The sequence below is a fragment of the Channa argus genome, chromosome 9 (genome assembly GCF_033026475.1).
Source record: "Channa argus isolate prfri chromosome 9, Channa argus male v1.0, whole genome shotgun sequence".
Lineage (NCBI taxonomy): Eukaryota > Metazoa > Chordata > Actinopteri > Anabantiformes > Channidae > Channa > Channa argus.
In genome coordinates, this window is record NC_090205.1 from 14,091,949 (window position 1) to 14,117,826 (window position 25,878).

The 25,878-nt window shown below is 38.5% G+C and overlaps 1 protein-coding gene across 5 annotated transcripts in view; it reads right to left on the reverse strand.

Annotated features, from left to right (window-relative positions):
- Window positions 1–218: 218 nt before the first annotated feature.
- The window catches only part of uggt2 (UDP-glucose glycoprotein glucosyltransferase 2), a 32,716-nt gene continuing 7,056 nt past the window's right edge, over window positions 219–25,878 (reverse strand). For 3 of the 5 annotated variants that reach the window (XM_067515646.1, XM_067515647.1, XM_067515645.1), the window contains exons 14-41: window positions 25,494–25,613; window positions 25,240–25,325; window positions 24,981–25,116; window positions 24,599–24,730; window positions 24,326–24,490; window positions 23,678–23,801; window positions 23,490–23,588; window positions 22,145–22,239; window positions 21,276–21,482; window positions 18,799–18,930; window positions 18,082–18,212; window positions 17,617–17,712; window positions 17,299–17,401; window positions 15,235–15,314; window positions 13,092–13,281; window positions 12,800–12,958; window positions 12,535–12,620; window positions 10,026–10,110; window positions 9,762–9,844; window positions 9,409–9,432; window positions 4,589–4,693; window positions 4,386–4,470; window positions 3,977–4,159; window positions 3,649–3,809; window positions 1,863–1,977; window positions 1,626–1,742; window positions 902–1,067; window positions 219–780 (exon numbers count right to left, since the gene is read on the reverse strand). In XM_067515646.1, coding sequence (XP_067371747.1) covers window positions 758–780; window positions 902–1,067; window positions 1,626–1,742; window positions 1,863–1,977; window positions 3,649–3,809; window positions 3,977–4,159; window positions 4,386–4,470; window positions 4,589–4,693; window positions 9,409–9,432; window positions 9,762–9,844; window positions 10,026–10,110; window positions 12,535–12,620; window positions 12,800–12,958; window positions 13,092–13,281; window positions 15,235–15,314; window positions 17,299–17,401; window positions 17,617–17,712; window positions 18,082–18,212; window positions 18,799–18,930; window positions 21,276–21,482; window positions 22,145–22,239; window positions 23,490–23,588; window positions 23,678–23,801; window positions 24,326–24,490; window positions 24,599–24,730; window positions 24,981–25,116; window positions 25,240–25,325; window positions 25,494–25,613 — 3,288 coding nt within the window. In that variant the 3' untranslated portion in view covers window positions 219–757. Of the gene's footprint in view, window positions 781–901; window positions 1,068–1,625; window positions 1,743–1,862; window positions 1,978–3,648; window positions 3,810–3,976; window positions 4,160–4,385; window positions 4,471–4,588; window positions 4,694–9,408; window positions 9,433–9,761; window positions 9,845–10,025; window positions 10,111–12,534; window positions 12,621–12,799; window positions 12,959–13,091; window positions 13,282–15,234; window positions 15,315–17,298; window positions 17,402–17,616; window positions 17,713–18,081; window positions 18,213–18,798; window positions 18,931–21,275; window positions 21,483–22,144; window positions 22,240–23,489; window positions 23,589–23,677; window positions 23,802–24,325; window positions 24,491–24,598; window positions 24,731–24,980; window positions 25,117–25,239; window positions 25,326–25,493; window positions 25,614–25,878 lie in introns of those variants that run through there. The other 2 variants (XM_067515648.1, XR_010915176.1) reach the window with 2 other exon arrangements.

Consider the following 25,878-nt stretch of genomic DNA (forward strand, 5'->3'; position numbering starts at 1 on the left):
AAATTTGCACATGATGGCCACATGATTGTTAATTCCAAAAGACAAGGTGAAAAAACTCATGTCTTCACGATTTGATAATGAAAAAACTGAAATGCTTAAAAAAACTAAAAAAAACACATCACCTTGTAAAATCTCCTCACCCAGCACTATTTGAACGAACTGAAATGTAAGGTCGACTAACAGTCGTTATGCTACAATTGGACAGGTTTAATTTTCTGCAGACTAGCTTAAAACAGAGTTCGCTTTGTGTCAGTCACAACTTTGTTTTGGACATTTCAGTCAGCATGTAGCCACTCTTCATGTTGTTTACCATAGAAAATTAAATATGTAATGTACTAGCTTTTTGAAAGACAAACATTAAAATCAAAAGAAAATTTCCTTTCCAACTTGATTATTTGCATACATTATCAGTGCAACATAGGCCATCACTTTGTCCTCATACACAGCTCTTTTAGTGACCTCATGCCGTACCCCTTCAGTGTTTGCTTTATTCTTCAGTAAACTCTTACTAACCAAGACCTGAATGTAGTGCTGATAGCACACCGCAAGTTCACAGTTTGTAGTTAACACTTACATCACATGTTGACTTTTTTAAGACGTATTGACTGCATAAGCAGATATGGCATCTGAAAATACATCTTTCTCCGACTGGGGATGTAACACTCCATGGCTATGTTTAGATGGAATTGTCTTGAAGCTTCACAAGTGGCCTGTGTACAAAAGTTGCTGCCTCCTTCCTCCTCAGCAGGTGGAAACACTAAAGTTCGTCATGTTGCTTGTCTGTGAGAAGAGGTGAAGTGATGAAAGTGAGCACAGTGATAAAAAAAAGAACAAGTGTAATTTGAATAGGAATGTCTGTCCAATTGTTGCCACAGTCAAGAAGTAGTTTTTCTTTATTAACCTGTTTTATGCTTTGAGGTAGAAGAACTCTCTTGCTGTGTTGCAGTGTCTCTTTGTTGCTGGACCCGTCTCAGTAGCTCTTTTATCTCGATGTCATATTCAGCCCACTCAGGCACGATCCTTGCTGCGGCCGTTAGCTTCGGCTCCTTGGTCTTTGGGTTATTGCACTGCAGCAAAAAAGCAAAAAAAACATCAGTCGCAAGCAGAACCACTTTCTCCCAACAAGTCAGATCGTCATTGCCAGCAGCTGTCTGTGGCAGGCATTTGAACCTAATTTGATTTCCAATGTTGTTAAAAGGACATTAGCCCATGTCTTGTGTCTGAATTACCAAGTGGTGTCCCATACCACAAGGAGACAATGCTTCCCATTCCAGTCAAGTGGAGCCCATTTAGTAATTCTCTAAATTAGTTTAGGAGACTACAGGATTGTTCCTCAGTTGTATCCTAAATGCCAAATCCCTCATGGACATTAGTACCAATACATTCTTGCTTTTCAGTGCTGTAGCAGAGTTTACTATTATAACAAAAAACTGGAGAAATTGTGGAATACAAATAATGTTTATATCAAGTGTCTACAGAATAATGTCTTTTCCACGTTTCAAGTAACATATACAAAATAATTTCATTATCTAAATGGATGTAACAATTACATTTCACAATGAGTTATTTACGAACTCCCATGTTTGCTGGATAGATCCCTCATATCCAGTTGCTCTGGGACTCACCAGGTCTATAGTCTTAGCTGTGACTTTGGACGCATCGTCACACCAAGTCTCACACCACAGCCACTCCTGAGGAAGAGACCTGATGGTCACTTGGTGGATCATGTTGTTTGGAAGGTCCTAAAAATAATATAAATATAATAAAACAAAACATCACAAATATGATAAACTATAGCAGGTGCTAGAACAACAATCAGAAAAAAAACAAAACAAAACGTATTGCAAGGATGAATTATGCACCTGGTCCAGGTTGGAAAGACTATTGGGGTCTTGGCTCAAGGCTTGGTATTGGCCTCGTAACCTGTCCCCAGCCGCAATCTTACGGAACTTCTTTAAATCTACTACATAAAGAGCGCTGGTTGACATATGGGAGACAGAGAGGAGATGCAGAAAGTAGGTATGAGAAAACCATTTCCTGAGAGACACTGCAGGAATTACTTAATAAAAACTGAAAATTTAAATGAAATACATAGGCACATTCAGATCCCTGTACCCAACATGCTGTATTACAGTATTATAACACAAGTGTTGGATATGTAGTTTCACTTATTAGAATCACTATATGTTTCCCTGGGCTCCCTGATGTGAATTGCTTTTGTCCTGCCATCGGAGCTGAGCAGCAGACCAACATCCAATAAAGTCACTGTGGTTTTCAGACTCTTTTTCTAACATCATGAGCCAGTGATAAAGTGGAAAGTTATCCTGGCAGCTATGTGTTCAGCTACTGGGTGCCAACTGATTACCCATCACACTGACAGAAGTTGAAGTCGGTACTACACACAGCTAGGAGCTGTACTTGTTTCATATCTGGTGCTTGATTCAACATGTACCATGGCTACAAAAATCTGATACTCAACTACAGTCACAAAATAGCAACCATAACCAGTGGGTTTCAGGGATACCTGATAGACGCTGTAGTGTTATGCAGTAGAGCTGTATTTGTTTTGAGTTTTAAAGTAATTAATTGTATAAAATCCAATATGGCAGAATTATGTATAATTTGGTTTCAGTTTCTGAAATACGCATCTAGAAAAAAACTTTTCAGTTCTATAAGGTCTCTTATAGAACAAATTACTAGCAGACTGGTTAATGTCTTTTGCATTAGTAGGGTAAAGTTGTAAGATTACGGGAAATGTTTGGCTTTCTCTTGACTCTTTTCTACAACCAAAATAAAATGAGGGGAGAGAACAGGATAAGGGAATTCGGCACTTTCAGCTTTAGCCTCTAAATTTAAATATACAATATATTTTTCTTTGCTGTCATATTTGGGTACTGGGGAGAGCAAAAAAAAATTGCAAACATTGACTAATTCCTCAAGATTATGATGTACTGTTTTTCAGTATGGTGTCTTTTAGATAAGCATTTGTTTTATCTCCATTTAGTTTTGCTTGTAGGCACAGAGACAAGTTTTATTATCCCTAACTAAATAAACTACAGGGCTCGACAGTGACCAGGTAGTAAACCAAGAAGTAAACTATGTTCGGTGAGTGGAATTTGTCATGAAAAGGTAGAAAATATTCATGGAGTAACTTCTCATTTTGCTGATCGATGCCATTTTTGATATATATATTATATATTATTTTTAACACCCAATTTTATGTTTTGTGTATTAATAAAGTATGATTATCGTCAATTTATTTTCTATTACGTCTACATTTTCTGTTTCGGACAAATAAGGTTTGGCTACCAGACAAGTAAAACATCTCAGAATTAAGCTTTTTTTCTGCAAAAAGGCGGATGGTCTACAAGGAAGAGAGCAGCTGTTAAAATGCAACATTCTGAATGCAAATATTTAAAAATGAAAGGATTTATTTTGGGTGCCTATCTCACAGGGGTTTTCTTCATTTTACCTAAACTAATACAAAAAACATAAGGTAGAAAGAAGGGAATTATAGCATTATTGCAGAGTGCACACATTAAAAACGTCACGTTACATTTCATACTGTAGGTACTGGCCAGGATGTGTTGTGCATGCAGGATTGTTTTGATTCATTCCAGTTGGCTGTAAAAGCTGACTAAAGATTACCTGATATGGTATTTTCTATGTCCCAGATGTGAGGCCCAGTAACCAGTTTTCCAGAAGCGATAGCCTTCCATTTCTCTGCGGCTATCACAGAATGGTGTGTAGCCGTAAGGAGCACCCTCCAAATCTAAATCCTTCAACTCCTTCAGATCAGCCCGAACTATCTGTGAGAAAGAGTGAGAACATCTGTAAGGACGAGGAGGATTGATGACACAGTAGTTTCCTGGCTCAGTCCTGACACTGGTGCTAAAACTGATCCAGGCAAGTTTCTCACTTTTAGCAGTGAACTTGCACGTAACTCTTTCCTAAGTCGGTAAAATTTAATTTTTACCTGGTCGGCATCCACAAAGATGATCTTGTCCACAGCTAAGGGGAACAGAACATCCAGGAAGAGGATTTTGTATCCCCAGATAATGCGCTGCTTCTCAGTCTGCTGATGGAGCCAACGGGGCCATTTGTACTGGACTAATTCATACTGAAAACCATATGCCTGCGCCATGTGAGAGATGGTCTCCTAACAAAATCAGACATAAAAAAATTCAAAGCTTAGGTTCTATTATTGATAAAATGAGAAACCTTTCAAATTTATTAGGAGTTCAGATTAGTCATTAGTACAACTCATTAGAAGTAGTCATTAGTAAAAAAAGATAAGTTTATTCAAATGGTTTAGAATAAACAAATCTCTGAAGAACTGTGATAAAGTGGTTTTGAACAATCAGGTCATAAAGTGTGGGAAGTACCTTGAAAGATGGTGAGAGGTAATTCTTGAGGAACCAGAACTTGACAGGTGTTTTTGTATGTCGAAGGACAGACAGCATCATTATTCTGAAACAGAGACACGAAGAGTTAGAGGTGAGTCTCAGGAGCAAGACAACAAGTAATGTGCAGTACCTAGAACATAAAAGCTTGAGTGTGTCCGTTAATGAACAGAAAACAAGCCCACCTCAGAAAGCGTTCATACAGATGGCCCGAGGCCACAGAAAATATGTTCAGAACATCCTCTTTTTTCTTCTCTTTATCATCCTTCTTCGAGCCACCACCTGTGATGCTGCAAATAAGACCATTATACATGAGTCTGTTGTCTTATGATTGATGTACACTTTTCACAGTGACAGTAAATCAGAAGTAAGCCAATAGCCTTTATGCTGTTGTAGGACCTGCTATAACAGGCTGCAGAAAACAATTTCAAACAAACCATGCAACACCGTGCAGCAAACTGTTGACTGTTTATTAAAATGAAAACAATAATACAAGAATGGCAATACTCTGGAAAGCCACAATTTTTACAGCAGTTCAATTGTCCTGCTGGCACTTCACTACAGAGCTGAACTAATTTGCTTAAACTGACAGAGCAAAGGCAGCTGTAACATTTAAACAGCTCCTTTTGCTTCAGTATCCACACACTGCAGCTAATAAAAGTTGCAAATATATGTTCAAAAATCTAAAGAGATTAATCAAATCAAAACAGCTGTACTGCTTAATTTTAAATTGGAATGTAGCATTGTGTCATGGAAACTAAGGATTATTACATTAGGCATCATGTTCTGAAGAAAACTGTAGTCAGTACAAGTACAGTACAGTACCAATGTTGACACACACATTTTGGTTATTTTGGTGACTGGCTGCATATCCCACACCAGGAGCGGAGGGGAATATGCAAAAATGCATTATTACATTATTTTTGTTAACCGTGTTACAAGCTTGTAACAATCACGCCAAGTATTATCAGCTGCAGTTTTATTACGGTTTCACAAATCTGGAGGAGATTCTCCCAAAAAGACACCAATATCCTACTGTAGGAAGCCCACAGCTAAACGTACAGCTATTCAGCTAGTGGCTGATGATGTTTTGCTAGAACACGTGATTCACAGTTAAATGCTAGGAGCCAACATGTCTCAAACACATTTCTTGGACTTTCGTTCGAAATTCGAAACTTTCTAAACCTTATCATTTAAATCATTTATGAAACAGAAACACAGTTGCTGCTTGTAGTCTGAATTTCTTAATTACAAATGTGAAGTCAGACAAGAAATGCAGAAGTTGTGGGTTTTTTTGAAAATAACATAGGTGTGTCTTCACTATCTGAGATTACAGTAGCACAGAACTGGAGAGCATTAGTTTAGAGTTAATTTAAAATTAAAACAAATTTTGCAAACAAACGGGTTAGCGAAAATTTAACATATGTATGTGCTGCATTGACAGAAAAATCAAAAGAACACTTTCTACACCACATCCCAATTGCTAATAAAGATCAGCAACTCATGATTCAATGCAAAATGCAGACAGAAATCAGGACTTGTGCCAGAGGGTAGATGTGTCTGCACTCAAACTGTATGTCCTTGTCTGAAACAGACTGCTGATGAGGGAAGGAGTGTCGCTCCCACATTCAATCACTGCCACTGCCTCGGCCTCGAGGCTCCAGGAGGACACCAGTGAGTGAGAGGGAGGTGTGAATGGAGGGGGGGGAGCATACTGTTTGTCTCTACATGTCCTCTAAAACCAGCCTGCCTGTCCTTTTCAAAATGTTCCATACATTTGTCTTCTTGCATTTTACCAAATTTCCCCACAAAAAAAAAAAAAAAAAAAATCAAACCACTGTGCTTGTTGATCAGTAAGGATGCACAACACATCTGTGGGGTTTATGGACACTGACTTTCAGACACAACTAACCCAGCTATTGTGAAGGGCCTCTAGCACTGTTGAATCCTGCTCAGATAAGAAGCTTTAGAATTCAGATGAGACCCCGTCTGGCTGACTCGCCCAAGATAATCTGGACCCATGGATCCACAGAACTGTGAACAAATCCTGAGTAGTGAAACCACTAGCCTACCACTAAAAAAATTTAACCTAAAACCATTCAAAACATAAAAAAAGTCAAAAAAAAAAACAAGAAAAAAAAGACCACAACACAGGTCACAGCAATCAGTTGAAAATTACAGTGGCCCCTAGGGACTAAGCACATACAAATATAAAAGCGCAAAGGAGGAGGAAATGCGTTGCAAATCAGAAAATACATACAAATACAAAAGCTCAAACCAAAGGAAACACGCTACAAATCCCTTTATATAGTTTTGGTCATTTTTCAGTTGATAAAATAATCATCTAGATTTAGATGATTATATATGTAGGCAATTTATGCAAATATTGGCTATTTGTGCCAAAGTTTTTAGTCATTTCAGGATGTAGGATACATGTTATAGTTTGTTTTATCAAATAAAATCTGACTTCATGAAATATAATGATAAAGTGTACTGACGTGCAGATGCCATCAAAACAAAGCTGAGATCTCCTTTATCACGACACTGGTGCTTCGGTATTCAACGCTTGAGCATTTGTCTCACACTTACCAAACAAATGTTGTCATGAAATTGATCTAGCCATCAAATCCTGACAAGACCAAGTGGTGCGCATTTGTATGCAGGTCATATAGAAGCAGTAACTTATTTCAGTCTGTGACGTGATCTTACTGTAGCTGTAATAACATTATGAGTAACTGTGCTGCACACAGATAATATCTTAACAGCTTAAGATATTATCTAAAATAATGGTGTTAGATTCAGTCCCAGCTTTTTTTTTTCTTGAGCTTTTGTATTTGTATGCAATTTGTCCCTAGGGGCCACCGTAGAAAGTAGCACAAAACAGAACAGGTCAAGAATATGGACATATCACTACACAGGGAGCAACTTAATACATTCTGGTTAGTTGAGGCAAGAATGACAGGAATTGATAACAGAATATTTGCCATCCCCAAATATTTGGTTTGGGTTTTGTTTGTTAATGTATCAGAGTTGAATCTTGAAGAGCAACAACCTCACTTACATACAATAGTGTTTACCCATATTCCACATGATAACAAATAAAACCACAAACTGTCACCACTACAAACAGCCCCCTCATCACGAGAACCTGCTCCACTGTGGTTCATCTACTGAGCTATGTGGTCTCCACAACACTTTTCACTTTTGCTGCCCAAAAAGAGCCATAATACTGTACAATGCCAAGACGAAACTATAGTACTATTGTTTTACAAATCTCAGACGTTAAACAAACAACATTTTATAAAATACCTGTCTGCATGATCTGGATTCATTTTTGACTAAAAAAAACATTCTTGTTACAAATGAAGTAACAGGCATTAAGACACCTTCAATTTCAATACAATATCTTGTAAGACTGCTGGTAAAAAGTTTTTTTTTTTTTTTACATGTTGTACTGTCGTTTACTCAGCCTGTATTTTAATTAGTTGTATTTCCAGACCTAATGTAAGAACAACTGCCTTCACTGGATGTATTGCTGTTAAGGCATTTTTATTTACACTGGCCTGGTTAGACATAGTATTTAAGCACAGTTTAGAGCACAGTTTACAAGAATCACGCTAATGCAGTCACACATAAGTTAATTTTAGACTCCTACATTACTGGCACTTAAGGAGCAATTATGTCTCCCAAAATAATCTAATTTAACTTTTATTCTACCTTTTAATATTTAAACATTTTTATTACTAAGATGCAAGCATACCATGGGAAAAGGTCTTAAGATTACATTAAATTATAAATCCATTTATCCTTCTATCAAACCACTTTCAACTTCTTATCTGGTGCTGGTCACGGCAGAGACTCCTAAATAGGGAATCCCAAATGTTGTTTTCCCCACCAACATACTCGAGCCCCTAATTAGCAGGTGCCAAGGCCAGGAGGGATTTGCAATTGCTTTAGCTTGTTCTGGTTTTGTCTCTGGGGTGTCCTCCAAGTTGGACAGGCCAAGAATACCTCTATAGTAAGCGTCTAGGAAGCATTCTCATTAGATAGCTTAACTATTTAAATGACTTTTTTTTCAGTATGAAGGAGTAGTTATTCTACTCAGAGCTCCTCATACTGTCCCTGAGTGGAAGCCCAACAAGAAGCTACTCAATCTATTGTTAAGAATGCAGACTCAGCTCTTACTGCAATTACAAAACGACTGAATGACTTGTAGCAACATCCAGCAAAACAATGTATTTCCAGAAACCCACACAGAAGCACAACACAGACTTCCAAACACCCACAAATGTCATGTAGATTGGATAAGCAAACTCCTGTAATCCTACTCTTACCAAATATGAGTCTGTTTCCAGCACCCTAAAATTGCGAGGGAGTCTGTTAACTGGCAAAGCCCAAAATGCTTTTTCCTTTAGCTTTCTGAGCTGCTGGTGTCCTCACTGAAGTTGTTGTCTTCACTCTAGTGTCCAAGACCTATGGCAGCATTTGGTTCTTCAAGTAGACAGCTGTGTGCAAGTGTTTGTTAGTAGAACAAATAATTTCTTTGCTCAACAAAAACGTTTTGAGTGGCATAACTTTAATGCACATTTAGCTAGTGCAATTGTTCATCCATGAGAAATTAACTAAGGTTAAGTTGGTATACAGTACCTTTATATGCTAAATTTTACTTACAGGATATATTTGACTTGGGACGCTGACTCTTCCTATATTTATTAATGGTTTTTTTTAGAGCTTCTACAATGGTTAGGTAGCCTATGTAGTTTGGTAGTGCAAGTTGTTTTACAAAACTATCTGCAGTGTGATCTATATCTTCATATAACCACAAAAATAGATACATCAAATTAAACGTAAATATCATCTTCAAACACAATTCTACATCAGCACCAAATCCTGTTAGAATCATGACAAAACTTAGAGTAGCTGAAAGCATTCAATAAACACTGCGTGCTAATGAGTATGACAAAGACATTTAGAGTGGTAAATGGGTTGCAGCAACACTGCCTACCTTTTCTCAAAAGTGCTCCAAACACTTCACACAGCAAGCATTAAGTGAGGAGACAGGATCACACAGTTAGACACACAAATACACACACACACATACCTACAGAAGCACATATTTTTTGCAAGACTAGATCTTACAGCATAATAGTGCAGTCTGGATCCAGGGGAGGAATAAGATCTCCTGAAACCCCAGGGTATAATTGACAAACAGAAGGCACATCAGTAAACCCACCAATCAATGAGCTCACACTTGTTACTGCCAGTCAGCTGAGAGGGGGTTTAAACCTGCTAAAACTAACCAAACTTTATCTTTATGTAATCAGCTGTTTTATCATATGGTTTGTAAAGATTACACACCTTGCTATGGAGTCCCAGATTCCTTTGCTTTCACTTGTTTCACTTAAAAGATCTTCATTTATCTTCTCTGCCTTTTTCTGCACCTACAAAAAGAGAATATACACAAAACAAGCATGTGCATCTTGTGGTAAATCATTTCTACATCCTTAATTTGTGAATGACACATTTGAACAGAAAACTGCAGAAAATTTTACTGTAAGTTAAATCATGTTTAAGAATTTACTATACGTGTAGGAAAATTAAAGTTTAATAAAACATACTCACTCTGACTTTAATGATCTTACTGTGGAAACTGTTAAGCACCACTATAACATCACCAGCATCTGCAGGAGAATCAGTTCCATCATGCCTGTAAAAGGGAAGAAATAATCAGACTGGGGACTGAAACTTACAATGTTCAACAATCAAAATTAATTATTTACGAAAAAAATATAAATCCATACTACTCCGAAACCTGTAACTTACAGATCATAAACCTCGTGTTGGTCATGACTATATGGCTAAGCCAGTTGACAAATAAATATAACTGATACTGTTTTTTATTAAATCTAAAATCTTTACAAATCTGACAAGCAAATCAGAGGTCTATGCAAAGGGATCAGAGCTGTATTTTTACCTGCATATTTACACAGTAAATCATGCACCTGTATTTACTACTGGTTAGTTTAGTTAATTTTGTAATGAGCTATTGTAGAGTCTAAATAAAATCACAACTTTTTTTGTAATGCAACAACACAGTTTACAAATTTACTGAAAACACTTAAATAAAGAAAGAAAAAATTACTTCGCTGATATCTCAAAAATGTTCTTTTAAAGGCTCCAATGCTTCATAGTGGGCAAAACAATTTACGTTTGATTGACAGCTGAGCTGGCAGGGACACAAGGATATGATATAAACAAACCACGCTGTAACTGTAGCCCACACATTAGGAACAGACACCATTTAACATCTAAAACCAAGTAATGCAGATACTTTAAAGATTTTTTTTAGCTGACAAGTTTCCATCAGGCCAAACAGTGCCGTGTTTATTTTAATCATTGTTCAGTTGCAAATCGCTGTTTCTCAAGTTATTAGAATCAGTCCGACTAAGATTTGAATGGTAATAATGTACTAAAGTTCACCCTTTAGCTAAAGTATGCTTCTTGCATCAGTGACTGAGGTTGGTTCACAAGATTTTAGACATGACAACAGCAAAAAAATACATTACAGTATAGGCAGCTATGAGGAAGATGAAAACAGCAGCTAATGGACAGACCACTGACCAGACAGTGAGAGCACACACTTAAAAGCGGATACTGGCTTAGCTGTCAGGGTCACACTCTGAGCATATTCATTACCCTCCATAATCATTAAGAATCACCTTTCCATTATTTTATCCATCACTACTTTCCAGCTATGCTGTATATACTGGTAGAGGTAATGAGAAAGTCTGTACAGTATTGATTAGGTAACACTGGCCTTTTACAGTAATTGGTTTAGGACTGATTTGCACAGGGGAGAATGTGTTTTGGCGGGCAAGAGCTAAAGGGTCTTATGATGAGACATCATGGAGCAAACTTTTGGCAGGGATGAGCAATGTGTGATGCAGAGCCAGCTATTAGGTCCCAAATGCTTACTAAATGCAAAATGTTAACCTTATCACTATGATAAATTCCCCCTCCTCATTTGGCCCAAAGTGCATACCCACTGCTCATGTGCTGCTTGTGCTTTGCCCCATCTGCCACCACCAGTGCAACTCGGGTTACAAAGCACCAAAGATCAATCTGTATCCCTTTGCTGAGGAGAGAAGTGCTAGTCATCTCATTCATCGCTGTCAGCAAGAGGCACAGCCGCAGCGAGGGTTGCAGCAGGAAAACACAGGCTCCGAGGCTGGAAAGTACAGACACTCCCACTAGACTCTGTTCGGCCACCTAACCTGAGCAGAGTGCCGCTAACCACAAGAATAATGACACTGCCAAGGTGAAAAATGACATCACCTCTTAGCTTCACCTGGAGAACTGGGGAATAAATCTTGGTTGTCTGATATGATTCCAGGGGAACCAGGGGAGAGGACAATATCTGAGGTTGTAGGGACATTTAGTCTGGTGCATTACGGCTGCCTAAACAGACTCACATACATGACATTGGGATTACAACCTGTGAAGAATTATTGTTCTTCTTTAAAAATTATATGATAATGCACTGTACAGTTTTGATTTCATTTGTTGATAAAAGTAAAATGTAAAAAATATTTGAGATGAGGAACACGATGTTATGGCAAATTGCAGTTTTTAGAAAATTGATCACACAAACCAAAGAACGCCGTTTCTATTTGTCCAGGGAAATTAGACAGCACCAACGCACTGTCTAGTATATGCAGCTTTTGACACCTACGCCATCCTAACTAAAACACATTCTGCTGCTGATATTCTGCAGTCTAAGGTAGATGGCCAACTGAATCATCCCTCCACTCTGTCTTCTTTTTAATAGCACCCCTTTCCTCCTACCTGTCTCTCCACCCTCTGTGCTAAGCACAACTCCCCGCACTCGTCAAAACCTTGAGCTGCTACAGTATCAGCAACTTTCCATGTTACCATAGTGATGGGTTTCATAGATATCCATATGAAGTGAATTGGTAGCTGAAAACAACTTTGATGCTAAGCTACTGATGGCCACATCATAAGCATCCTTAGGTTCCTTACTGTTTTTTTAAAAAAACTATATTATTTTTGTAGAGGATGCAATAGGAAATGCTGTAATGGATAAATAAATAAAAATAAAATAAATACTCACGTGAGAATTTGATAAATATCTTCTGATCTCCCTTTACGTAATCTTAGGATCCAGGCACCAGGATTGGCTTTCAGCTGGAAATATCCCTGTTGTGGTTGAAAAAGTGAGAGTCTGACTATGTTGAGATTCCAATTCACACTTGTTTTCCCAAACCTGGCACAATGCCTTAATGTTTTTGTTCTGTATCATACTACTTCTATGATATGTATGTCTACATATGTATGTTTTTTGTAACTGTGATATTGAAGAAAAGAAGGCTGCTGACCAGGTTAGCCATGACAATAGTGTCATACTTCAGTGGGTCTCGACTCATGCCCAGGGTAAACTGCAATCCACGAGGAGGTTGTCCAGTTGAAAGGTCAAAACAGTGTCCCTCCAATAGAAGGTGCTCCAGTTCATACTCTGCAATCACAACCCCACTCACCTGGAGCGACCCATAAATTACAAAGGACAGGTCAAAAAGAAGATGATTAATAAAAAGCATATATGCCCATCTTGAGGCATAAGAATGACAAGACTGCTGTGTAGAAATTACTAGCAGGAGCAGGATACTGTACCTCCTGCAGGTGGATGTTATCCAAGTCATGGGGGCTGCGCACTGCCTGCACCATCCAGCTCTCTGGTGTGATCATATTAAGGGTGAGGAGTGGAGATTCTGGGAGCTCCATGAAGCGGGCGAACGGTCCTGAAGACACGGTGTCATTGGCCAAGAAAGTCACTTCAGACTCCAGGATATAGCGGTAAAAGCTGTCCGGACACATAAGAAGAGAAATTAAAGTGCTTTCTTTAATTAACTATAAATTAATATATTTGGAGAGAAATAAGTAAACTGTAATCCCTAAAACTATGAGTATGTTGCAGGACACACTAGATTGAGACAACTACATGCAAGACACTCTGTCCTCTTGAAAAGCACTAAATAATGACAAGTTGTGCAATACTCTCCTTTCTAAGATGGGAGAGACGGTCTCTTTTGTTACAGCTGGGTATTTACAATCTCATCCATGTGATGAGATTGTATTACATACTATTACAGACACTGTTCCAGCTCAGTCAAAAAAAAAACAATATTTGTAGTATTCTGAACACTAGAAAAGTCCCCTTTCCCCATTATTACCCACGGTTGTCGCAGCTAGCTCCATGCTAATCTTTATGCCAACTGCTTTTCTTCAGTGCGCCCTCTTGTCACCAAGAAGTCATAATGAGTCCAGATAATGTTGCAGATGATAAACATAACCAATGGTAATTATTTTTTACCAAAAATGCCTTCATAGCCTCTAAAATATATCAACATGTTCTTTATTTCCTGGGAGATTTTTAAAAAGTCAATTCTCGCCACAGCAGCTATGTTTCTGTTGACCAAAGCAGCACAGCCAGAGAGGGCCTGTTGACTCTGTGAGATACAGTCGAAGCTGCCACCACAGCACAGGAAGATAGTGGGGGGAAGTGTTGCAGTTAAGGGGAAAAAACCCACTACAACAGGGGAAAAAAAAATTTCTTTACAATTTTTGAGATGACCAACTATGAACAAAAAAAGAAGGACAAAGAAGAAGAGCAGCCTTCTGGTCTCTGCAGTTGTCTTACCCCACTGAGAACTGTAACAGTCAAACAGGACAGGACCGGAATCATGTGCACCCACTGACAGCAGAATCTCCAAGGGGGAGCTATTGGATTACCAAGCCATCTGCTGTCACAAAAATCTTATTTTTCTAGACACAATATTGTCATTAAAAAGGTATCAATTACCCAAAGCAGATGTTTCAATGTGCTCTCCAGGTGTTCGGATTTCTGGCATGTTGAGCCTTTACACTGCTACTCACATTGTGATTGAATGTGAGAATTATGGTTTAATAAAATAAAGGTTTAATTTACAAATGCTGGAAACATAATTGTGCATTTTATTAAAAGAGACTAGTGGACCACCTAGTAGCAGCCAGATTGTAGATATCCAGGTTGTCTATCTACCATGTGAAGATATCACAATGCCATTTCTGTCAATTAAAGGCAATTGTCACTCAGGGGGGCTCATAAAGAGCACAGTAATTGACTGGGAAAAGAGGGCTTTTGGATTTTTAGGGAAGAGTTATTGGTATCAGTTCAATTCCAACTTACAGAGGTCATGAAGATCATGCTGTTAATTCTTCTTTTAAAATCAGAATAAACTTTCTGGAAATGTTTGGTTTGCCATAAAACAAAAACAAAAAAAAAATATTATTTTTTTTTGTCCTTTCGGCTTATCCCGTGAGTTCAGGGTCACCACAGCGGATCATTGTCTGATCTTGATTTGGCACAGTTTTTATGCCGGATGCCCTTCCTGATGCAAAAAAACACGATATTTAAGCTATTTTAGTTTACTGCCACTATAAATGTCTCAACCTATTAAGGGACACTTTTTTTTAAAAAAGGCTTACATTTATGCAGTGTTGTGAACATTTAATTGAGAATTTCAACTTTTTTTTATTATTATTTTGTTATTTTTAATGCATGACTGAACAACAACAGTGCAAGCTGTAAGCAATTTGCCCAGAGAGATGAGGGGAGGCCCAAAGCAATAAGGTGGTGTTATTAAGCAGATTGCATCTGTGCACTATAATCTTACAAAGGGAAAGAGCAAGGCAGAGATGCTAAGTCTGCACCAGTCAGAGGATACACAAACAAGCCAAACAGGAAAATTTAATTACTGTTGGAGCTAGAGCTTACCTCTTGAGAGGCATCTCGGACAACTTGGCCCTGCAATTCATAAACATCTGCAGTCTCACATTGACCACTTGACTGAGCACCTGCAGGATTCAAAGAAGAAAATACCCAGTTAGAAATACAGGGGCAAAACAAAGAGGGCACTAGTTCAAGACACACAGTCTTTTGCTGGACAAAAGGACTATAGGCAGATTATATTTTACCAAAATACAAAAGCCAAAATTGGTGTATGGAGCTAATTTGGTGCAATAAATATTTGTATCCGCATTTTTTGATTTACAAATTTCCAGGGAACATCCCAGCTACTGTGGAGGTGAGTTCATATTTAACAAACTAAACATCTTGATGGAGTAGGGTATTAGCATGGATATGTAGTTTATTTTATGTCAATCTATGTTTATTGGACCTTAGTTCAGAAAACAGCAGCTAAGCAGCTACACTAGCATAATAGCATTAGCAACACATCTGCAACAGAGATGCAGCTGCCTGCTAAAATTTGGTTGTTTTTTTTTGTCCTTTCGGCTTATCCCGTATGATCAGGGTCGCCAAAGTAGTTCCTTTGTCCGCATGTTGATTTGGCACAGTTCCTACGCCAAGATGCCCCTCCTGACGCAACTTCCCCAATTTCTACCGGGCTTGGAACCAGTGTCTTACCCAAGGACACTCTAACATGTGTTTGGGAAGAGCGGGGTGCGGGGCGGCAACTCTACCCGCTGCGCCACTGCCTCCGCTGCCTGCTAAAATCAGTAACGGTGTTACATAGGGACATAGTTCTCCATTTTCTTATTAAAATACCTCCTGAACAGCATATCTGCTTAATGCCGCTTTCAGCCCGGCAGACACCGGCCTCTGCACTGTAGTGTTCACGCGAAATGACGCAGCATCATTAGGAGCATCCTTAGTTGAGTGCAAGCAACTAAGTTGCTATCACTATTACAGTTAAAGGGGTTTATGTGAGAAACGCTAACAAACCCAGATACACTAAATGTGGAACTTAATGGTTTTGCTGCCTTGGCATGCCAACTAGCCTCCTCCAAGAACACTACATTTACATTTACATTTAGCAGACACAAAGTGACTTACCACTTTTATATCAACTACTTTTATGCCATTGCTTTTAAATGGTGAAACTTGATTTGAACACTTGGCCGTGAGGTTTCCACAAAGCTCTGCAGGAATTTTGGAAATTTGTCCTGGCAGAACTTATACAAGTGAGGCAGGTTTGTGGTCCTGCTTGCACAAGTGAGTTTTGCAGTACTGCCCACAGTTTTCTTTTTACCGGATTAACGTCAGAGCTTTGTGATGGCCAGTCTAAAACCTTAACTTAGTTGGCCTTTAGCCATTTTTGTAAGCATTAGGAGGTAAACTTGTCCCCTTGAAATTTCTATTTCCATCCAAGCTTGGGATTGTTCTAGTGTCCTGGCTAATGACTTGAGATTATGTTTTGAAATATCCACATAATTCCCCTTACATATGAATGCCTTCAATTTTACACAGTCCTCCAGTTACTCTTGCAACAAAACAACCCTATACATCGTATTGTTGCCACTCCTGTCATTCACAGTTAGGATGGTGCTTTTTAGGATACAAGTCTCACTTTACTCCTTCCATACATTATGCAGATAGTTATGACCAGACAATTTTATTTTTGTTTGAAGAGAATTTTGAAAATAAGCACTGTAACAGGAATTCTCTGTTCAAAAGCATGTTTAACATTTGCTTGTGGAAGTGTATGTAACCCATAATTAAACAAAAGCTGAAACATCTTTAGTACTATTTTTCTGAAATAAAGCATTTGGGCTAACCGATCAATCAGGGAAAATATATTGAAATTAAATGTAATGGAATAGAAAAAAATTTTAGTTTGAAGATAAGATGTATTCTAATTTATGTTTCAGCATGCAGAAAGTGTATGAAGACATTAAGTATTTGTAATATCACCATGGAACAACACAAAAAAAGACAAATTTAAGCAGCTTCCTAAGCTGTGTCTTGACCATTTCTATTAGATAAAATAATTTTAAGATATCCTTGTTGTTTTAAAAAATAAAGAAAAAGAAAGCTTACGATCAGCATAGATGACATCTTCTGTGCGTCCCGAGTAAGGGGATCAACGATGGCTACTACATCATAGAATACCTCGTTTTCACGTGGGGAGAGATTGAGCACACTGAGCAGGAGAACAGCACAACAAAGCGGATTCAGCAACACAAGGTTATACAACCCTTATTCAGCAGAACTGCAAATCAAAAGATTTGCTTTTCTGCACTGCTTGAAATGATGATGTAGCAATTTTCCAATCCATTATAACAAGAGGAGAGTGAACACCTCCCTGCAAGGCTGCAGAGCTACCAGGACAGTAAACAGAAAAAAAACATTACCCACCTGTGGTTGTCTTTGATAAAGTGGACATCTCTTCTGACCTCTCCTTTGGGGGCTGCGGTTAAGAGGGCATCGACTTTCATGACTAAGTCACTGGCACTAAGAAATAAGAAGTTTAGTAGGGTTAGTTTATAATTTATTAAAAATAAATGTTAGGAGAGATGTACAGTAACACACAGGCCACATAATTTAACATTAAACTGTTAACAAGTAGTAGCCTCATAAAAAGAGCAAAGTCTGCTTTCAAACTGAAAATTTTGTTTTTTCATTAAGGAATGTTTTGGTTTTTGCAAAGCACATAACGTATGTTTATGATTTCTGATTAGAGATTTCTGATTAAATTTGTTTTTTTATAAATCCTCTCCAACAACATAATAGATAAGGAAACAGATTGAAGTGATGCCTAAACAACCATGGAAAAAAGAAGGAAATAATATTTGTAATAAAAATCTAAGAAAATAAACATACTGCTTTGGCTTCATTCCCATCTGTTTAACTTTGGTTTTGACTTTCTCTGCAGAACCACTCAGTGTTATCTTCTCCAGCAAGTGAAAGTCCTCCACAGTGAATTCTTCATGCTCTTCAAACGGTCCAAGGATCTAACATGGACAAAATTACACAGTCAGAAGGAAAACTTCTTCAAATCATATCTCTCCATGTACTGTGTTATTTACTGCTTGCTAGGGGGGTGTTAAGTATAATTCAACAACACATTGTTCTATCAACTTAAAATCATGATATTTACCAACATGTCTTATCCCAATCTATTTGGGGAGAAAAGCCCTACCACTGCAGTAGAGGAATGTACTGTAATACATTAATTGTTACTGCCATCTCAGAGAGTGGCCTCTTCATCCGTAACTGTCAGCATCACTGCTGCTGAGACATCAGTCATCTGCTCCGTATACACAGTCAGCACATACACAGACACTCAAGCACATGCACAATCTCTGTCACCTGTGACCTTTCAGAAACAGAGATCATGCTGATTTAACAATATAAAACAACTCTAAAAACACAAGAGGGAAAGTCTCCAAAATGCAGCAGCTTAAAGCATCCTATTCCACTTTAGCAAACACTTAACCAGTGCTTTTCAGCAGACTGCATTTTGTTGCCCATTCCACCTTTTCGAATACAGACATTTGTGATTAAGTACTGTATGGATAACAATTGAACTCCACTCACCCTGCCATTGCTGATCACTGCTCGCTGCCCAGGATTCAGTTTGAGGACATCTCTACAGAACAGCTGCTGACTGCGGATAAAATCCACTTCCAGTGTGTTGAACTTTTTCTCAAAGGCATCAACATCCATGCCCTGGAGAACAGTAATAAGTTAATTTAGAAAGTTATATACGCTGACTGCATAGTTAACTTGTATAATTTTGAAGACTGTGTGATGTACTCTATGATCCACTAGAATAGCTCAAGGGCCTTTCTTCCTTTACAATTTGTCATGAACAAAATCTGAGTTATCCATTGGTTTGAGGAATGATGAGGTAGAATTATTCACAGCATCATTGATTTCTTTCATAAGTGCAATTTTTCAATATTTAAAATATTTCAGCCAGTGGGCCAAGCTGTCAAAATGCACATTTATGAAAATCAGATTCATCAATTTGTAATTAATATAACAAACTCTTAATTAAGCCTTGGCTAGTTTTGTCTATATCAAATTAGAGGTGGGAGTGTGGAGGCTTTGTGGAGTCAGGTTATTAGTTTCTCCAACATTTCTGTCCTCAGGAGAACAGGTGAAATACCAATAAAGTCAGCACAATCCAGTCAGCAAGTCTGTCTGGCAGCCAATAATAAACTCATATCCCTTGACTCCGGGTCCCAACTCCCGCAGCCTCCTCCTACCTACCTTCCTTTGCCATTTCCAGCTTATTCTCTCTCCATTGTTTAAGGCTGGTATAACTGAAGGACAGTTTGTTGATGTTGGTCCCAAGTGCACCCTGTTCTGTAAGACTTATGCTGAACAGTGCGGCGGCAACTCTCCCATCAGCTGACATGTTTTTCAGTGCCTGGGAATTTGTTTGTTCTTTTTATGTGCAGTGCCATATGGGAGGATAGCACATACCATAACATAAAGCATACTAGTGGTTGTAGGTTGCTTACAGAGGCACAGTGACTAGGCTGAAAATGTGGCTCACACTGCTGAACAATGAGAAGGAGCTGGGCTATTTGTCGGATCCTGGAGACCAGGTTTCCACCAGGTCTTTTTTACCCAAGATTTACGGAGTCTGCCTTGAACCTCCCCATGTGACAGATCAAGTGGAACTGACAGCAAGTAGGCTGCTTGCCTTTCGCATCTACAGGCTGTGGTGCATCATGCATGCTTGGAATGTTTTGTTAGCTGACATTCAGGACAGGAATGAGACGATGGGCTCATCAATCACCATTTTCCTCAACTGTGCACTTGAATCAAGGAATTAGATGGGGGCCTGGTGGCTATGTGGTAGAGCATTGGGTTGGGAGGCAGAAGGCAGCAGGTTTGAATCCCACCAAGGGCTACCTTGGTGCCGGTCCCGAGCCCAGACAAAAAAAAAATGGGAGTGTTGCGGAAGGAAGGACATCCGGCGTAAAAACACATGCCAAATCAACGTGCGGAACATGTTCCACTGTGGTGATCCCTGAAGGAACAAGCTGAAAGGTGTTGATTTGAGATGCAATAAAATAGTATACAGTAATAAGGTAAATAAAGTAAATATTAATATCTTCTAGTTATATTTAAATTAAGTAGACCAATCCCAAATCAAACCCCAAATATAATGTATTTTTAAACACAGCAATTCTTATATTGTAGTCCTTTGTTATCACTAAGTGCCAAATTTTGTGACATTACATACCTTTTGCTACATCTTTTATAGCGCTACCAATAATATCTCTAGTTCTATCAGTTCATGGCAGACAGTTTTACAACCCAATTAGTCCGTCTGTTACATCAGCATTTGATTTACAGTATTTTGTTTCATGTGACGAAGTACCACGATTTAGGTACTAGCAATGGGTCTCCTGGCAAATCCTTCTCATGTCAGCAGATACAAATAATAGGACCTACCTACCTCAGCTCAAATGCATTCATGTGTTTAAAATGTATTATCTGCTGAATTCATTTTCTAATCAGGCTTTGCAGATGGCATCAAAAAAGGGTTTACTGCTTCAAGTTAATATTTATTAACAAACTTAGGTCATTTTGCAGGCAAGAGATATCAGATTCCTACATATCTGAGGACATTTATGTATAAGGTCCTTTTCTGTCTGTCAGGATGTTAATCACATGTGGTGGAAAGCATACTCCAACACAGGAATATGTTCCTATTGAAGTGCATGAACTGTAAATAAAGCCTGGCAGGTGTTTTTGTTGTGTGAGTATTTTAAATTTAAGTATGATAATAGGCTAATAGACTTGCAGTAACTATAAAGTAAATATAAAGTATTCTTCAGGAAGGAAAATTATCCAAGACCACATTTAGTCTCAAATGACAAGATCATCAGCAAAAAAGCTGTTCCCAAAACTTAGATCAGACAATTCTACTTCAATACGATTGCAAAGTTACAGGATCTAAAAAGGCATCAGTTTGCTGAAAGTATTTAATAGAAATGCTAATTACATTCTATAGATCTAAAGTTATAAATAGAGCTTTATTCATCCCCCTTTACCTGGACCAGTAAGTCCTTCATCTTAGTCCCCTTATGAAGGAGTTGGCTGCTCTCCTCTTTCAGGAGTTTCTGCACAAACTCTGCTGCAGCTTTATTCTTCTGGGTGAGTAAAGAAGCCCAGATAGCCCTGTACAGCACAGTATTATCTTCGCTGGGCTTTCCACTGGGGTTATCTATCACACCAATACGGACACCAGGGCTGGCCTTCTGCACACATGCACACACAAAACAGTGATATAATACACAGAAATATTTACATTCTCATATTTCCAGAGACAGCGGGTGTCACTGACGAAGAACACTGGAAGTCTAGAGAGTTAAAAGTAAAACAGAAGTTTTTTTTCCTTGTTCTAAGCATTTCACCAGCAAAGAAAACTTTTTCATGACAAACAGAAAATGTCTGCATGCTGTATTACAACTAATTCATCTGTTGAGTACCAAGAATTAATATTTACAGTAGTTTTAGAGGCATTGATATTGATGATTTAATAAAGAGCAGAAATTACATTTTCAGAGTAAGTTTACTTGTCCTGATCGGTAGGGATTTACAACACACAGTCTTTGAAACCATAAGGACACCAAGTGCAAGATGGTTGTCAAAGACAGGCCAACAAAAAAAGCCAGTCAGTAGGGTAGGTCAGTAATTTGTCCTTACACAGTAATTTGTAGACTGTGACTTTTTTTGCTATTGGTAAACTTTTTGGGCAGCGTGCGGGTGTTAATGTTTATAACTGTGTAAATGTGATCAGGAGAGGTTCCGTCCCAAGTGTAACTAACTTTTACAAACATTAAAAACCCCTATGCAAAAGATGATGAGATGAAAGAACAGAGAGAAGAGTACTGAGACTGTACAGTGGTTGCTTACTCACCACATGTTTTAAAGCACTGAGTAACAGCTTTCTGCCTGAAACCTTCTGGAAATCTCCAGCTATCCACATGGTCACAGGACTCATCCCATCCTTGTCTAAGATATAAGAGACACATATAATACTTTAGTATAGCATAGTACTTTAAATCCCTCCAGTGCATATCAAACAGTGTTATAATAATGAAAAAGATTATAGTTTTAAAAAAAAGTTGCTGTCTTACAGTTAGCTGATGGCTCCTTCTGTATTTACGTTCATGTAGTAAATTATGCATCCCACCACATAAAAACGGAGCTTTATCAGATTGAGAGGCCATGGAAGTACACAGCACTCACTGCTGGTAGAACCAGTGTCAAGTAGACATTGGAAACCAGGTATACTGTAGACTCTGAGGGATGCACATGCTCAACAGTACTCAAGTAGGATGTGATTTTTAAACAATGCTCAGTTGACATAAAGGGGCTGTGTCATGATGTTTGGTTTGAAGAGCATCAGAACCTCTTCACCATGTTCAACATAATTGTATGTACCGAGTTGCCACAGCATAATTGCATGTTTCTGATAAGATACTATGTGTGCAGTTTCCCTATAATATATACTGAAAGTATAATTAACACACCAGTGGAGGAAAAATGTATGTTTAGTTCACAGTGTCAGCCATAGGGCCTACATGGCTTTGCCAGAGATCTAGTTATCCTTTAAAAGAATGCTCACTCTGCTCACACACTGATAATAGGATGGCAGTGAGAACGTAAACGAGGTACAATCATTACACTGAATGTTCAGTTTCTGTGTGAGATGAGAGTGACAGACATCTGGCCGAGAGCTGAGTATATTAGTGGAGAATTGTGCGACCTGTCATAGTTATATTTACAACAGCCAGTCCTGCAGTCAGTCAGTCAGAAAGAAAGGCAGCCAGCCAGTCAACTAGTCCACAGAAGGAGGATGGCAATCAGCCTCCTCAGTGTCATTGAAACAGCTACACTCTGGGCACTCTGAGGCTGAGCAGTGATATGCAGCACTGATGATCATGTAGACAGCTGGCCTTGAGCCAGTCAGCAATTATCTTGCTGGAGGAGCATCCCGTCTGCCTTAACAAAGGTCAGTTTCACGCTTTCATAGATCAGTAAAGCAATGTTTCAATGGTTCTTTTTTTAATGCTTCTAATTTTTTTAATTTACAACAAGCAACTAGTCCTTTAACATTAGATGACAATATACACATGCTTAAATTTGTTTTATATACTGTTGTAAGTCACTAAGTTACTGAAAATGACATGGTATGCATTTATCTGACACTGTCTTTGTTAAGTAAGCAAGGCATAAAATATGACAATATAATACTTTACCGGTATTTGTAAAGTATTTCATTCTCTTAGCCACCACAGCCGTCTTGTCTCTGGTGTCAAGGTAGGAAAACATAGTTGTGTCTTCCCAATCATTTATAACTGCAAAGTAGAAAGAAAAAGTAAAATCATTAGAGGAATATAGACAGTGAATAAACATTAGGTGGTTTAATAGAACCAGAATGGGTCACCTGGCCTGGCAGTGAAGTCAAGATACTTTCGGTCATTGCTTAGAATTAGAGGGTTCATCCTAGGAACCACATTTGGCTGCTCCATTAGATAGTCCACCACATCTGAGCCTTCAGTTAACTGACCCTGTAAGCAAAGAACAAAAGAAGAATGTACCTTCACCTTCCACATCTTTTCTAACTCTTCTTTCAGCCCTTGGTATTTCTCAAGCTTCTGGTGTTCCTTCTTTCTAATGTGGCTATCGCCTGGCATTGCTACATCTACAACTACAGCCTTGTTCCCCAACACCTGACACAGACCTTTTTGACCTGAGCTTCGTCAGAGCCGTTCTGACTCTTGTTTTTCCATCTCTCCTTAGCAACAAGGTAGGCAGGTAGCATTAAGGGCCTTGCCTAAGGGCCAACACTGAATATTGCCCAAGTCCAAACCGTGAATCAAACCCACGACCTAGTGTAGCAAAGTCAGCTGCGTCAATGTATAAATGATGATGTACTACCAGAAGGCAAGACAGAAAATGAAACTGTAACCATGAAAAGGCCACAAGGAAGTACCTACAAAGTATAAGGCAAGTTCTGAGAAGTCAGCTGAAGGGAAGAACAAAGTAGAATAAGAACAAAGAATTGGTCTCTTTCTAAGCAGATGTATCATACCATGAACACAGCTCTCTGGAATGCTGTGGTGGTGTCCATTATGCGCTGTAGGATGATAGTTTCCAGTTCATCTGGGTCCATCTCCTCTGGGCTCAGGGTGACTCCATTAAATAAAGCCACTGGCAAAGCACCCAGACCACTATTTTTGTAACAGAGGGCACCATCCTGGATCAAACAAATCATGGAATAAATCCTGGCTGTTGCGCTGAATAAATTGTTTATTAAGTAATAATTATTATTTCCATGAGCACAAAGACAAAAAGAAACGTTTACCTTTCTTTTGTCATCATACTCTGAGTCCACACCTAGAATCCTTTCAGCATTGGCTTTAGGGAATTTCTTCTTCAGGTAAGCAGAGAGTGTGTCAACAGACAATGTCTCTCCTACATCAACATTATTGTACAGCTGCAAGAAAGTGGCAACAAGTTAGATCAGATTTAACCATCACTGCCACTGTCAATTTTCAACTCTCCTGGGAAACTGGAAATATCCTCACTGATGTAGCCCAATAATGACTAAAATTGTTTGATAACACAATGCACAATAAAATATGTTCTGGGGCATAACTAAATATGCACGGGTACGGCGTGGGCTTTATTTCTTGACAGTAAGTCCTTGCTAAAAATATACAGATTTATACATGTAAAATACTTACTGCAACCATGGACATTAGAGCTTGCGATACATCGTACTCATCTACAATGTAATTCAGTAGTCTGTAAAATCCAACACCCGCATCTGAGAAGCCATCAATTTCATCTTTGGTGTTGACAACAAACACAAATCCAATTCTATGGAAAAAGTACAAAATCCAGTATTCAATTTGAAGTGAAATGAGAATCACTACCTGGTAAAGATTATAAATGCAGAGAAAGGACCACATAAACAGCAGTGTGAGTATTAACAACACCAACCTCAGGGGAATCTTATGTTTGTAGAAAAGATCTGCTAGTTTGACCAGCTCAAGACTTTCTTCCTGTACTGGATCTAGGAACAGCACCTAACAACGACATTAATCAGAAAAATAAACTCAATCTTAGACTGTTTTGACAGTAAGAGTTTTGCAAGGCTTGTCAGGGTAACAAGTGTACTACAACAATGACATTATCCAATTCCACCTCCCTCATCACCGCTACCATCAAGAACTGTGTTGCTGTCGTTAGCTCACCAGGTTGAAGAAATTGCGTCGGATCTGTCGGATGACTCCAGGAAAGGTGGCTCTGAGGAGCTCCTGTACACCGGAAGGCCAGCTTCGATACATCGAGTCATTCTCTATGTCATTTATCCACTGCAAAACACAACAATAAACTATATTTACATTTTATTTATTTTTAAACTATTATTTTTTAAGTACAAACATGCATATAATAAATTTGAGGACTTGAGACATTACAATAATTTACTTTTTTTTCCCCCATTCTGCATTTTAACCTCCAGAACAACCCTCTCCCACCAAATTCAAAGCTTTTTGTTCCACAGACATTGAGTAGCTAAAACTGGCATTACTGACTTTCTGGGTGTGAGCATATTAAACAACTAAACTTTGTACTTGA